The sequence below is a fragment of the Jaculus jaculus genome, chromosome 16 (assembly GCF_020740685.1).
Source record: "Jaculus jaculus isolate mJacJac1 chromosome 16, mJacJac1.mat.Y.cur, whole genome shotgun sequence".
Classification (NCBI taxonomy): Eukaryota; Metazoa; Chordata; class Mammalia; order Rodentia; family Dipodidae; genus Jaculus; species Jaculus jaculus.
This window is the reverse complement of record NC_059117.1, coordinates 11,359,576-11,371,850: the sequence shown is the minus strand read 5'-3', so window position 1 is coordinate 11,371,850 and position 12,275 is coordinate 11,359,576. Positions and strand designations below refer to the sequence as shown.

The 12,275-nt window shown below is 42.2% G+C and overlaps 1 protein-coding gene across 1 annotated transcript in view; it reads left to right on the top strand.

Moving 5' to 3' along the window:
- The window catches only part of Abca13 (ATP binding cassette subfamily A member 13), a 367,979-nt gene that overhangs the window by 185,951 nt on the left and 169,753 nt on the right, over nt 1-12,275 (top strand). The window contains exons 39-40 of the mRNA XM_045135973.1: nt 2,490-2,647; nt 3,919-4,149. Coding sequence (XP_044991908.1) covers nt 2,490-2,647; nt 3,919-4,149 — 389 coding nt within the window. The remainder of the gene's footprint in view (nt 1-2,489; nt 2,648-3,918; nt 4,150-12,275) is intronic.

Here is a 12,275-nt window from a genome sequence, read left to right as displayed (position 1 = left end):
TTCTCACCATCCTTCATGGTTTAGCAAAGAGTATTACTTTTTGTCTTTGGAGAACTCCTGTGGAATCATCCTTGTGTTGACTGAATTGGATTAGAGAGGCTCTAGTCAAAGGCAAATGTGTCTTCAGACAGCACACGCAACAAACTGCCTTTTTTGTAAACAGTGTCAAGGATTCTAGTACCCAAGAAAGCTTTGTGAGAAAGATCTCAGATGTGCAGGTAAATGTTACTTCAGAGCAGGACTGAGGCTCTCCGGTCAGAAGACTAGTTTACCAGGTGCTCTGCCTCCTGCGACTTTGTGTGTCCCTTGCTTAGTGATAGCTGTGTGAGAGCTCTGGATCAGCCCTGATGCCAGGGCTTCTGTGTGAAAGTTGGCACATCATTGAGAAATTCCATTACCAGATCCAAGCAGACGCTCCAGTTCCTGTGTGAACCTGCAGAAATGGTCACATTCCTCTGAGGGTCTGTTTTCTCTTTGTAAGTGGAGATGGTTTTGTCATCTCACATGGCTCCTAGGGTAAATGTGACAGTGCATAGCTCATACATGTTCTGAGGATCATCTATCCATGGCAGGGCATCATTATTACTCTTAGGAAGACAAGGTGACTATGGGAAGTACAACTCTTGGAGAAAAAGCTTTTGAACATGTCTTCTGAATTAGGAAGGAAAATAATATCATGGGGAAAAATGTCCTTCAAGGATAGAGATTTGTCTCCTGTTTTCTTAACACTCATTAAGGAACTATCATGGGTCAAACATCTATGACTTAAATCTGTATTCTTTAAGAATCATTTACTTATTTCACCATCTCTATTAAGGTATGAATGACAAATAAAATACGGGCATAGGGTGTGCTGTTTATAAATGTACATACATTGAAAAATGATTAAACAGATAATTAACATGCCTATAACCTTACAAAATGTATGTGTGTAAACATATGAAGCCTAATATCTCAGTAATTTTCATGTATTCAATGAATTGTCATTAATGATAGTCATTGTATTGTGCAGTAGGTCACCAGAATTTATTTCTCTTGCATAACTGAAACTTCATGCCATTTTGCCAACATCTCCTCCTTCAGCTTCCTGTCCGCTCAGCCCTTGAAGTCTCCATTACGCTTCCAGGTCTCTTGTACATTTGGAACGAATGGACTTCACCGTTAGGTACTTTGTTGTATGGGAACATACATCTGAACTGCGTAAGGCTCTAATCAAGTATCTAGCCTGATCCCAGGCCAGGTACTGAGTGTGTTTTCTTAGCATCAAAGGACTGAAGGACAAAGACGTTGTCTGTGGTCTTTGGAACACATCTATGACTTGACCTGGCCCTGTGCCTTCCACTCCCTGGTGTGCTTGACTCTAAGCCATTCTTTCATTCTGGATAGATATTTTCAAAGGGACTTAGACTCCAGCATGGCAGCTCATCCCTCCCCAGTACTCAGACACTGAGGCCAGTTACTACAAGGGGTCTCAGACCTACCTGCGATACATTGAGGGATTGTTTCAAAAACAAACCAAATGACCCAAGGAGAAAAGAGAAAGAACTAGAGACCGAGTTTCACCCAGTACTGAAAAATCCAAAACTGAGTATCGCTAAAAACAGATTTGGTCTTTTCTTTGTGAAAATTTGCTTTTGCAATCAGAATCAAGCCACATGTTTATTCTGTTTGGACATGTGAATGATGTTCTGTGAGAGTCGGTAGGGAGAGGAGGAGTTAAAGGTGGCTTTGCATCTGCTGTTTAAGTAACTGAAGTGAACTTCCCTCACCCAACTTTAGCTTCTGTGACCTCTGTTCTTCTAAGGTCAAGCTCAGGCTTTTCCTCCCCTAGAAATGATAATAAAATGTGACAAGATGCCAGAATTTGTGGAGGACACATATGAGCATAACTTTGTTTCTGCCAAAAGCAGCCCCATCTGTTGGGCTCAGGGACATTACTTCCTATAGGAAGGCCTCTGACTTAAGGCCCTCCTCACTAGCTCCCTCTTGCCTCTTCTTGTGGCTCAGTGCTGATGTGAGACTCCCAGGGAAGGAGTGGATGTTTGCATGCCATAGAGGACAAGAGTGGAGAACAGAAATGTTGAGTTTTGTATCTGCTTCACTGGTGCCTGGCAGTGTTTCCCCCAATGGAAGAAGGGATGGATGGTTTGTGAAACTGATAGTCATGACCTTTGGGGAAAGGATAAATGAACATATTTAAGGGTTTCTAACTTGCTGAAACTTTTTTTTTTGAGGCAGAATCTTCCTCTAGTCTAGGCTGACCTAGAACTTACTCTGTAGCCCCAGGCTGGCTTCAAACTTATGCTGACCATGCTCCTTCAGTCTCTGAAGTGCTGGGATTAAAGATGTGCATCACCATGTCCGGCAGGACAAAATGGACATGACTACATCTTTCACAGCACCCATTTCAGGTTTTCCCCTGTTAGCAACACTGGTGGCTGTCCGGGCTGGGCACCCCTGGTTCTGACACGCCCTGGGCTTGCACGCAGGCCGCACTATCGTTTTCACAACACACCACCTGGACGAGGCTGAGATGCTCAGTGACCGTGTGGCCGTCCTCCAGCAGGGCCAGCTTCGGTGCTACGCTCCTCCTTCCTGCCTGACAGAGGCCCACGGCCAAGGCTTCACCCTGTCGCTTGCCAAACAGGTGAGAAACACTGCTCTTGGGCTCCTCTGGGGAAGTCCCCGTCCAATCTGTGGCACCTGCAATGGAGTGTGACAAGTGTACAACAGTAACATCAAACTAGAGACCTCTGGGCACAAGGTCTTGTCCCAGAGACTGAAGTCAGTACACTCAGGTCTAAACGGCAGGAGCTAGCCCCCGTGCACCCAAGAGAGGGTGTGTATGTGTAGGCGCCAGGGCAGGAGGGCAGTCACCAGGACAACCTGATAGTCACGACGGAAGCACGGTGGCCCACAGGCTCTAAATGCCTTTTGAAACCATGGACTCTCATTGGGAGGTTAGAACCGTGAACAATGAGAAGTAGTTTGGAGAAAGAACAAATGGAGCCTGGACCTGAGATGCCAGACCTCTCAGTCATCATTGACTGGTGTCGGCAGGGCATTGAGTTACGGTGCTGGTGATGGAATTCGGAAGTTACCTCGTCATTGCCTGGGGTCAATGGGGACACTGAACAGTGTTGGTTTTAGAATCGGTGAAGTTACCATCCAGATCGTGATGACTGTGTCAGGTCTTTGGTGACTTCAAAAATTCCGCCCTTGGTTCCAGAATCATGGCTTCTGTGTGCCTTCTTTCTAGAATGAGTGATGGTCTTGCCATCCTGAGAGGGACACTTCTCTTTGACTGGGAATCCTATGCCCAATTTTAAGACTCAGAACTGTTTTCTGTCGTCTGATTGGTAGTTGAGTCTCATTTGTGATTCTCCCAGAAGACAGAAGGCATCTCATGAATATAGACCCCAAGAGGCTGGCTGTAGTGTGTTTGAAGTCAAAGATGGTGATGTGAGTCTGGCCTTACAAGGTTTATCACTGTAGATTCATATTTTATAACAAGGGGAAAGAGAAAACATACAACACATAATTTGAAATGCCTGTCACATAAATGCAGCATTCTGTCACTGGAGGTTTTTAAAATTTTTTCTTTACTTTATTTATTTGAGAACAAGAAAGATAGAAGGGGGGATAGGTAGAGAGAGAGAGAATGGGCATATGAAGTCCTTTAGCCACTGCAAACAAACTCCAGATGCATGTGCCACCTCGTGCTTCTGGCTTATATGGGTGATGGGGAACTCAAACCCAGGCCCTTAGGGCTTTGCAGGCAAGCACCTTAACCACTAAGCCATCTCTCCAGCCTGTCACTGGAGATTGAAATTATTTGCTTATGTGTATATAAGAACTCAATTGATATGTTTGCATTGACCTTCCTTACTAGTTTTTCACCATTTTTCTTTCTGGTAGAACTCTGTTCTGGAAGCTCATGATCCCAAGGGTGTAGCTCCTATTACATTCCTTGTACAGAGCTATATTCCACAAGCATCTCTCAAAAACACCAATGGGAGAGAGCTGACCTACCTCATCCCCAAGGACTCAGACAAGACCTGCTTCAAAGGACTTTTCCAGGCCCTGGAACAGAACCTACAGCAACTGCACTTGACTGGGTATGGCATCTCAGATACCACCTTAGAAGAGGTAAGTGCTAAGGAATCTGAAGCATGCTCTCATGGTTTTTAATCTCATGACCAGTTTACCTTCAGTAAAGAGATGTATGTAATAGGAGGGGATGCAGAGCAGGAGAGTACTGTAATTATTTTTTATTTTCATCTATCTACTTGTCTGTCTGTCTGCCTATCTATCTATCTAGCTATCATTGTCTATCAATTAATTAACTATAATTTATCTATCACATATATATCTATGATCTATCTATCTATCTATCTATCTATCTATCTATCTATCTATCTATCTATCTATCTATCATCTATCATCTGTCTGTGTATCATCAAGTTCTGATTAGGCCAGGTATAGTGGGAGCCAAAAATTGAATTGAACACATCAGACAGGTGACTATTATTTAAGGCAAATCACATTTTAAATTGGAGAAATGAAATGTTTGGGATACTTTGATGTCTGGTCATTCTTTAGTAGTAGACGGTGAGGTACCTGGCTTCTCCCTGTGGCCTTCTGTTTGGGAATATTGATCCCACACTGTTTAAACAGGCAGTGGTAATATCTAGCATCCAAATGTAGCTGGATGACTGGCCAGTTCCTCATCACATTCCTCCCGACCTGGGTCTGAGCCTGAGACCATATAGTAGTGTGGTTTACAGATTTCAACTGAAGAAAAATAAGACAACCCTTGTGTGGGTCCTTGAGTTTGCCTCTACATGTGACCACATTTGAGTTTTAATTTTATATTGATCTCACCTGTGAAAAGTTCTACAGGTTAAAAAATATATTAAGAACAGCAAATTAATGTGAATAAAAACTCTGGGAAGTATTTTGGGTTAGCTTCTCTAATTTACCTGTTTCAATAATATTAGTGTGTGAATAGGTCCCTTTTTTGGTTGTTGGCACTGAGACTCTGAATCAAATGTTAGAAACTGTTAATAGCAATGAGAACCAAAATGCCCCAAATTTCTGGAAGTCAGTGAACATTCAGTGTGCTTTGGAATAAAGTTAGAGGTGGAAGGTGTTTAGCTCAGTTTGTGATGTGGGAGGCCAGATGATCTGTCAGTGGACAGTGGCTTCCCTTCATCTCTCCTGTCACTCTCAGTCAATTCTGTGACCTATGGTCACCCATGTTCAATAAATACAATATAGGGACAAAAATACTTTGAGAGAGGAAGTGATAAAATTCACATGAGCTTTATCACAGTGTATTGTTCAAATTGTTCTGTTTTATTGTTATTATTGGTTATAGCTGTTAAAATATTTTGTCTAATTTAGAAATTAAATTTTATCTTAGGCATGTAGGTCTAAGAAGAAAAAGAAAAATACAGCTGTCTCTCTGTATTTTCAGGTTCTGAATATGGGGGTTCATACCAATAGCACCTGTTAAAAATACCATGTCTATAGTATTTATGTAGAAGAAGTACTAGAAATAACTAACACTGAGCTATATGGGAGAATGTGTGTAGATCACATTTATAAATACAACATCATTTTATGTAGTGGATCTGAAGAACTGAATTTTGTATCCACAGGGGGATTAAACCCCTATGGTTATTGATAGATAACTATTCAAGTTTTTTTTTTTCTCTCTCTCTTTTTAGTTTTTCAAGATAGGATCTCACTCTAGCCCAGGCTGACCTGGAAGTCACTATGTAGTCTCAGTCTGGTCTCTAACTCACAGTGTTCCTCCTAGGTTTCAGGTATTATCTATTGGTCTTGAAATGTATCCTCCATGGAAAAGGGAGGACCAATAATGTCCAAAGTTGACAATGGCCATAAAGATTTTGTCTGAGGTAAATAATCATGAATAACTGTAGAAACAAAAGATAGATAGTTTTGAAAGGTACTTGTGTATTTCAAATGTATATGTCGATGGAAAAGACAACTCTCACTTCAAGGAGAAATAAAAGGTAGTTTATTCTGGAGCCAAATATGAGTGACTGTGGCCCAAGAGCACAGATTTAGGTTACCCCAACTCTGTGTTCCAGAGTTGTAGCAGTTTCATGAAGTTTTTATAATTACAGAACAAAATATCGTCATAAACTAAGACACTTTCCAAATCCATTGGCTGACCAGGTAGGAGGGTTATAGCAAAGCTGGGAAATCTCCACCATACACTTCAGGTGCTGTCTGATGACATTCTTAGCCTTTGGGTGGAAGCTCAGGGTCTCTGCTTATATACCAAAAATGATCACTGATAGTCACCAGGATGTTATGTCAGATACAGAGGTGGGCAATAAATGGCTATTAAGTGGCTAAAGGTAGCCCAAGGTAAGTTGGCTGTGATCCTGCAACATTCCATTTCTATAGAAGATCTATCACCCTATTCAGCCTTATTACCTAAGGCAGATGCAGTATTTTTCAAGAGTCCATTCAGCCTTTTATGAGGGAGATGCAACACTTTCAGAGAACTTCAGCTCACACATGTGAATCCCCACAGATTCTAAACTTATTCCTACTTTAAAGTTGAGGAAGCTGAGCCTCAGACAGGCTGACTTCTTGACTCTAAGTTCCATAGCTCATAAATGACAGAGCAGGGTGAAGATGGAGATTTTAAGGTAATGTGTTGTGCTTTCTGAACACGCCTGGCCTTGTGGGTGATGCTTTGTGGGTTTTTGGAACATTGGGGCAGGGGAACATTGATTCCTGCTGACCCATTCTGTCCTTTTTCGATGAAGTTGGGCCATACATAAACAAACAAAGGCAGCCTAAGGTGTGCATACAATGCCTGTGAGCTCCTCTCTAGTCAAAGGTTGAAGAGGCATTGTGTCTTCTATGGCATTCTGGCTGTTTACTACTTTTATCCCCCAAATTTTGACATGAGTACCACCTGGCAAGAAAGTCTGAAACATTAGGGCTCCTCAACATCAACCCAATGTGGTTCCCTCCTCCTTGAAGCATGCCGTGTCCTTTTTTTTATGGCTCCCATCCTGAAAAAAATTTGTGAGCATCTGTAAGTGGCCCAGCCTGGGGAGGGTGCGCCCCGGGAGTGTCGTTCCTCTGCTCCTTGCACAGCGGAAGCACCAGTGTAGCCCTTGGCACCTAAGCGCTTGCCTGGTAAACACTTGCTGCCTGCCTGACGGATGTGCTGTGCAGCTCTGCCAGCACATCCAGCTGATGAGACTAGTCACAGTGGAAAGAGCACCAGCTCCGTATCCCTCTGAGCTCTTAAGTCCTTGCATCATCAAGCTTTGATGAGCCTCAGTATCTTATGTCTGAAATGAGACAAATCAGAAGTCCACTGAGACTTTACCTCACCCTGGGCAGGATGGCTATCATCAAGAAAACAACCAATGCTAAGATATGGGGAAGAAAGCTTCACACACTGAAGATGGGAATGTAAATTAGTACAGCCACTATGGAAATTAATATGAAAATGTAATGGGAATTTGGGGATCCTTGCCAATAAATCAATGCACCAATAAATTTAGGGTATCCATGAATCTTTTTCTTATGGATTTAAAGAATGAAAATCCACAGACCAGAGGGTAAGTCTTAGAGAGAGACTTTATTAGATTAAGAGAAGGAAACAGGCAAAAGTGCAGAAAGCTCCTGCCATGTGGAAGGCAGGAGGGCATATGGAGCCAATGTGGGCATAGGGGTCACCCCCAATCTCAGTCCAGATTGGCTGGCGGGGTGCTTACCAGAGCAGGAAGCTGGAGGTTCAGGAGAGGTAACAGCCAAAATGCAGCTGTGCCCATCTGGTAAGAATCTTTTTACAATCATACTGTGTTGGGTGTTACCCTCAGTCTCAGGGGAGTCTGAGAGCAGCTGATTGGTCTGGACTCAGGGGGCTGGCTCAGGATGAGGTCAGCACATCTGAATATTGTGGGGGAGAGGGAGAGAGAGAGAGAGAGAGCTGATTGGATGAGACTGGATAAGATGCTGAATTCTGGTTTTGCTGAAACAGGCACTGTGACATTTCTTTATTTTCCTCTTTGAGCCCTTTCCTAACTGGCTACCTGAAAATAAATCTACCCAATTAATTCCCTCTCAGAAGTTCCTCAAAACAAGAAAATCTAAAAGCTACAAGTATCATGTTGAAATAATAGTTACTTTTTCATTGCTGAGACAAACACCTGACTAGAAGCAGCTTGTGGGAGGGAAAGATTGATTTCAGGCTTACAGTTTCAAGGAGAAGCTTCATCATGGCAGAAGTTGTCTCACTGCATCAAACGTCCACAGCAGAGAAGGACAATGTAGCATATATGAGTTAGCACTAAGCACACAGTATGGCTGGACTCAAGGTCTGCTCACAGAGACATACCTCCTCGGCAGGATTCCACCTTCCAAAGGCAGTGTGTGTGTGTGTGTGTGTGTGTGTGTGTGTGTGTGTGTATTCTATTGAAACCACCACATGTATGATCTAAATATACCACTCCAAGCCAGAATACCATACCACAGAGAAAGTATATACAACTAGAGATTATTATATTAAGTAAAATAAGCCAGACTCAGAATATCATATGTTCGTCTCATATGAAAAATATAAAACTTTAAACAAGAGTTTAAAGTAATGGAGAGGGGTCTGTTTGGGAAGAGGAAGGTGGACTAATGGGAGAGGGTCATAGGGGATGAATCAAAGTAAATGACAGACGTGCATGAAAAAAATCACAGAGGAAGCCATTATTTTGTACAATGAATATATGCTAACAAAATTAATAAATAAACTGACAGACATACACAAACACAGGAAAATCAGAACAGTTTCCATGGTTTATTCCAAGGATGGTAAATAATACTTACCTGCCTGGACAAATTGGTCAGAATAGTGATGGCTTCTCTTACCTACAGTGTTGTGGCATGGGAAACTCATTTTTTTTGTGTGTGTTAGTTGCCTTTGTGTTGCTGGAAAAACTACCCCACAAAGCAACTGGTATGAGAAAAGGGTTAATTTTGGCTTACAGTCTGGAGGAAACTTCCGGAGGGAAAGGGTGGTAGAGCAGAGGCTGGACAACGCATCTTGCCAGAACAGCTTGCCCAGGGCAACAAGAGTGAGCTGAGATCTGACAAGGGGAAGCTGGCTATAACATCCCTAAGCCCACATCCAACTGGCTCCACTTCCCAGATTGCCATCAGCTGGGGACCAAGGATTCAAAACACATGAGGCCACGGGGGACAGCTAACTCAACCCAACACACTGCTCAAGTGACAGTGGCATGAAATCACATCCGTGCTCCAATATTCATCTCACCTTCAGGGATGTTTCACAGATAACAGCCTTTGCTGTTAAAGTAGAATTCCAGGAAATTCTGTTTTTAAGCCTCCTCATTCTGAAAACACCCGAGTCAGATGGGTCTAATGTCCTCCTTGGAAGCGGGCTCTAGGCCCACAGCTCATTAAACTACCTGATTAAAGGCTATGCCAGGTACCATCACTATATCTGATGTTTAGATAACAAGTCCAACTAGTTAACTAGTATTTTTGGATAGGTGGGATCTTGGAGCTGACACAAGTCATGGTTTTCCTGCAGATATAAAGAGCTGCCATCTTCAGAAGTTTTTTCACATCCTGGGTATTACAGGAAACCTTTCCCTTGAGTGATGTGATGACACAACTATTCACCCCAGATGGAGCATGGACAACAGACCAAATAAAATGCAATTATATCAAAACCAATTTTAGAAACAAATGAGCTTTTTGGCATGACTTACAGAATCAATGGAGACCTCAAAGGGATGATCCAGGATCACTCTTAAAAACACTCTGCTCGTTTAGGTGTTAACCTACTCCTGGGAGACCCACCAATTCCAAACCATCATTAATTCCATCACAAGGACAGTAATGGCCCAATCACTTCTCACTAGAGACCACCTCTTCACAGGGCTGCAACTTCACAACAACCATATTGAGGACCAAGACTCCAGCAATGTAAATCTTTTGGGAAGAAACTCAAACTATATCCAAACCATAACAGAAATCAATGTGAGATGCTCCTTGAATAGCTACTCAACAGAAAGAGCTCTGAGGGCTAGTGTCCTGCACCAGACACTGCAGGAGGCTTCTCCTCCTGGGCTCCCATGCTGGGAGGTATGAGACTTAGGAATCAGGGCCTGTGTGTGTTTTACCACTGTTACCCCATCTTATCTCTGGCTTCTGCTGTGCTTCCCATCAGCTTGCAGACCCGGGCTCTCTCAGGATAAGCACAGCTTCTCTTTCTTATTTTATGATTTTTGCTCCTTCCTCGTTCTCCTCCCTGAATAGCTATGGTTTCTTAATAACTGACATTTCTCTCAGTCATTCCATGTCAGAGATACAAAACAGATTTGTAAACTCATGGCATCTATCATTTGGGAGAGCAGTTGCTCAATCAATAATACCTTTAAATTTCCCAATAGTTATCATTTTCTTGGTGACGTTGTTTCTGCTGTCAAGAGCTCCATACATACTTGCTGTGTTCCTTGATATAGGGCATTTAGGCTTTCTTCAGCATTTGGATTTTACTGATGAACGTCAAATGTTTTCGGAGGTCGAAGAATAAGGTTCTGAGATGAGAAACATGGATGTTATAAATCAACATACTTTAATCAAAGTATTATCCCTAAGTAGGGCAGATGTACCATTAAGAGAGAGAAAAGGGATCCCAGGTACACACAGGGGAGTTTGCAACTGGTGGCTGTTGTGTTAGTATGCCCAAACTGGACAGTAGCTATAAGGGTGGTTGAAGTCTAGGGAGAGGGAGCCCCAAAGAGGCTGCGCCATTCCGCACTTGATCAGCAGTGGGTCTGAGCTGGTGCTGCTTCAAGTCTTGCTGACACTTGGTTTTGTCAGTGTTCTGATTTTATTCATTGTCATGGGTGTGCAGTAGTGTGTCAGTTGTTTTAGTCACTGTTGTGTTTTCTCCCTTTGTATTTCTAATGCCACACTAGATAATGTCAGAATTTTTTTAATAGCTGACATATCTCTGTTTCTATTTAGTATTTACTTGTCTTCTCCAAGTTACTGGTATTTGTAGTTTCATCGTCCATGCCCATACTTTCAGAAATTTCTTAATCCTCCTCCTCTTTGTCTTTTCTTAAAATACAACTATTTAGGGGCTGGAGAGATTGCTTATTAGTTAAAGGCATTTGCTTGCAAGGGCTGAAGGCCCTGAGACAATTTCCCAGTACCCACGTAAAGGCAGATGCACAAAGTGGCACAAGTGTCTGGAGTTTGCTTGCAGTGGCAGGAGGCTCTGGTGAACCCAGTGTTTTCCCTGTTTCTCTCTTTCCTTTTCGAATAAATAATAAAGAAAGAAAAACTATTTACTCATTTATAGTAAAAAAATCACTCTGAAATTGGCAAATGCATAGAGCTTTGGATACATTATCACAATGAAAATACAAAGGGCTTCCGTTCCCTCCACTTTCTTATAGGGATTGTTTGTCTGTGTAACTCATCTTTGCAAATTGTTCTGTCTTTAACAAGGATTCATGTCCCTGATGTTTGTCACCCCAATAACAAGCTTGAGGAAGATTAACAGGATACATTGCTCAATTACTTTGGAGGGGTTAGTACGTGTTTCTCTGATTGCTGGCAGCAATTTTCACTTTCTACATTTAATACGTGCTTTCCACACAGTGGATCCTAAATAAATATTGATTTGTTAGATTTTTATATACATCTTTTTCTCTTGCACACAAGCATAAATGTTAAAAAAAAACTTTCTTGTCTTAATGGCAGCTATAGGCAAAGATTTAGAATATCTATAATGGATACGGGACTTTATAAAATACAATATTACAGTGCCATATGATGTATTTGAGAAAGTTATCTTTAATTGGAAAAAGATTAAGCTCCCTAAAAGGATTTTCTTTTGTTTGGTGTAGTCTATCAAAGTCCATCTCAGCCAATTTTGTCTCTTCACACTTGGCGAGCATTGACCGCTTTCTACTGACACTATCGACCCAGGTGATGGGCTCCTCTGTGTTTCCTCCCTTTTGTCTATCTGCGCTTCGCCTGGAGACTTTACTGGAGTTGGGAGGACTTGTCGAGTAGCTCTCCTGACTCTTCATATACCTAGAAAACGGAATCCACAACAAATTTCATATTTCAAATTTCAAAACATGGTCTGCAGATATACCTCAAAGCCACGAAAACTGGCATTTTGTGTATGTACATACATGTGATGTATATGTGTGTAAGATGTGGGTGTGTGAATGAGT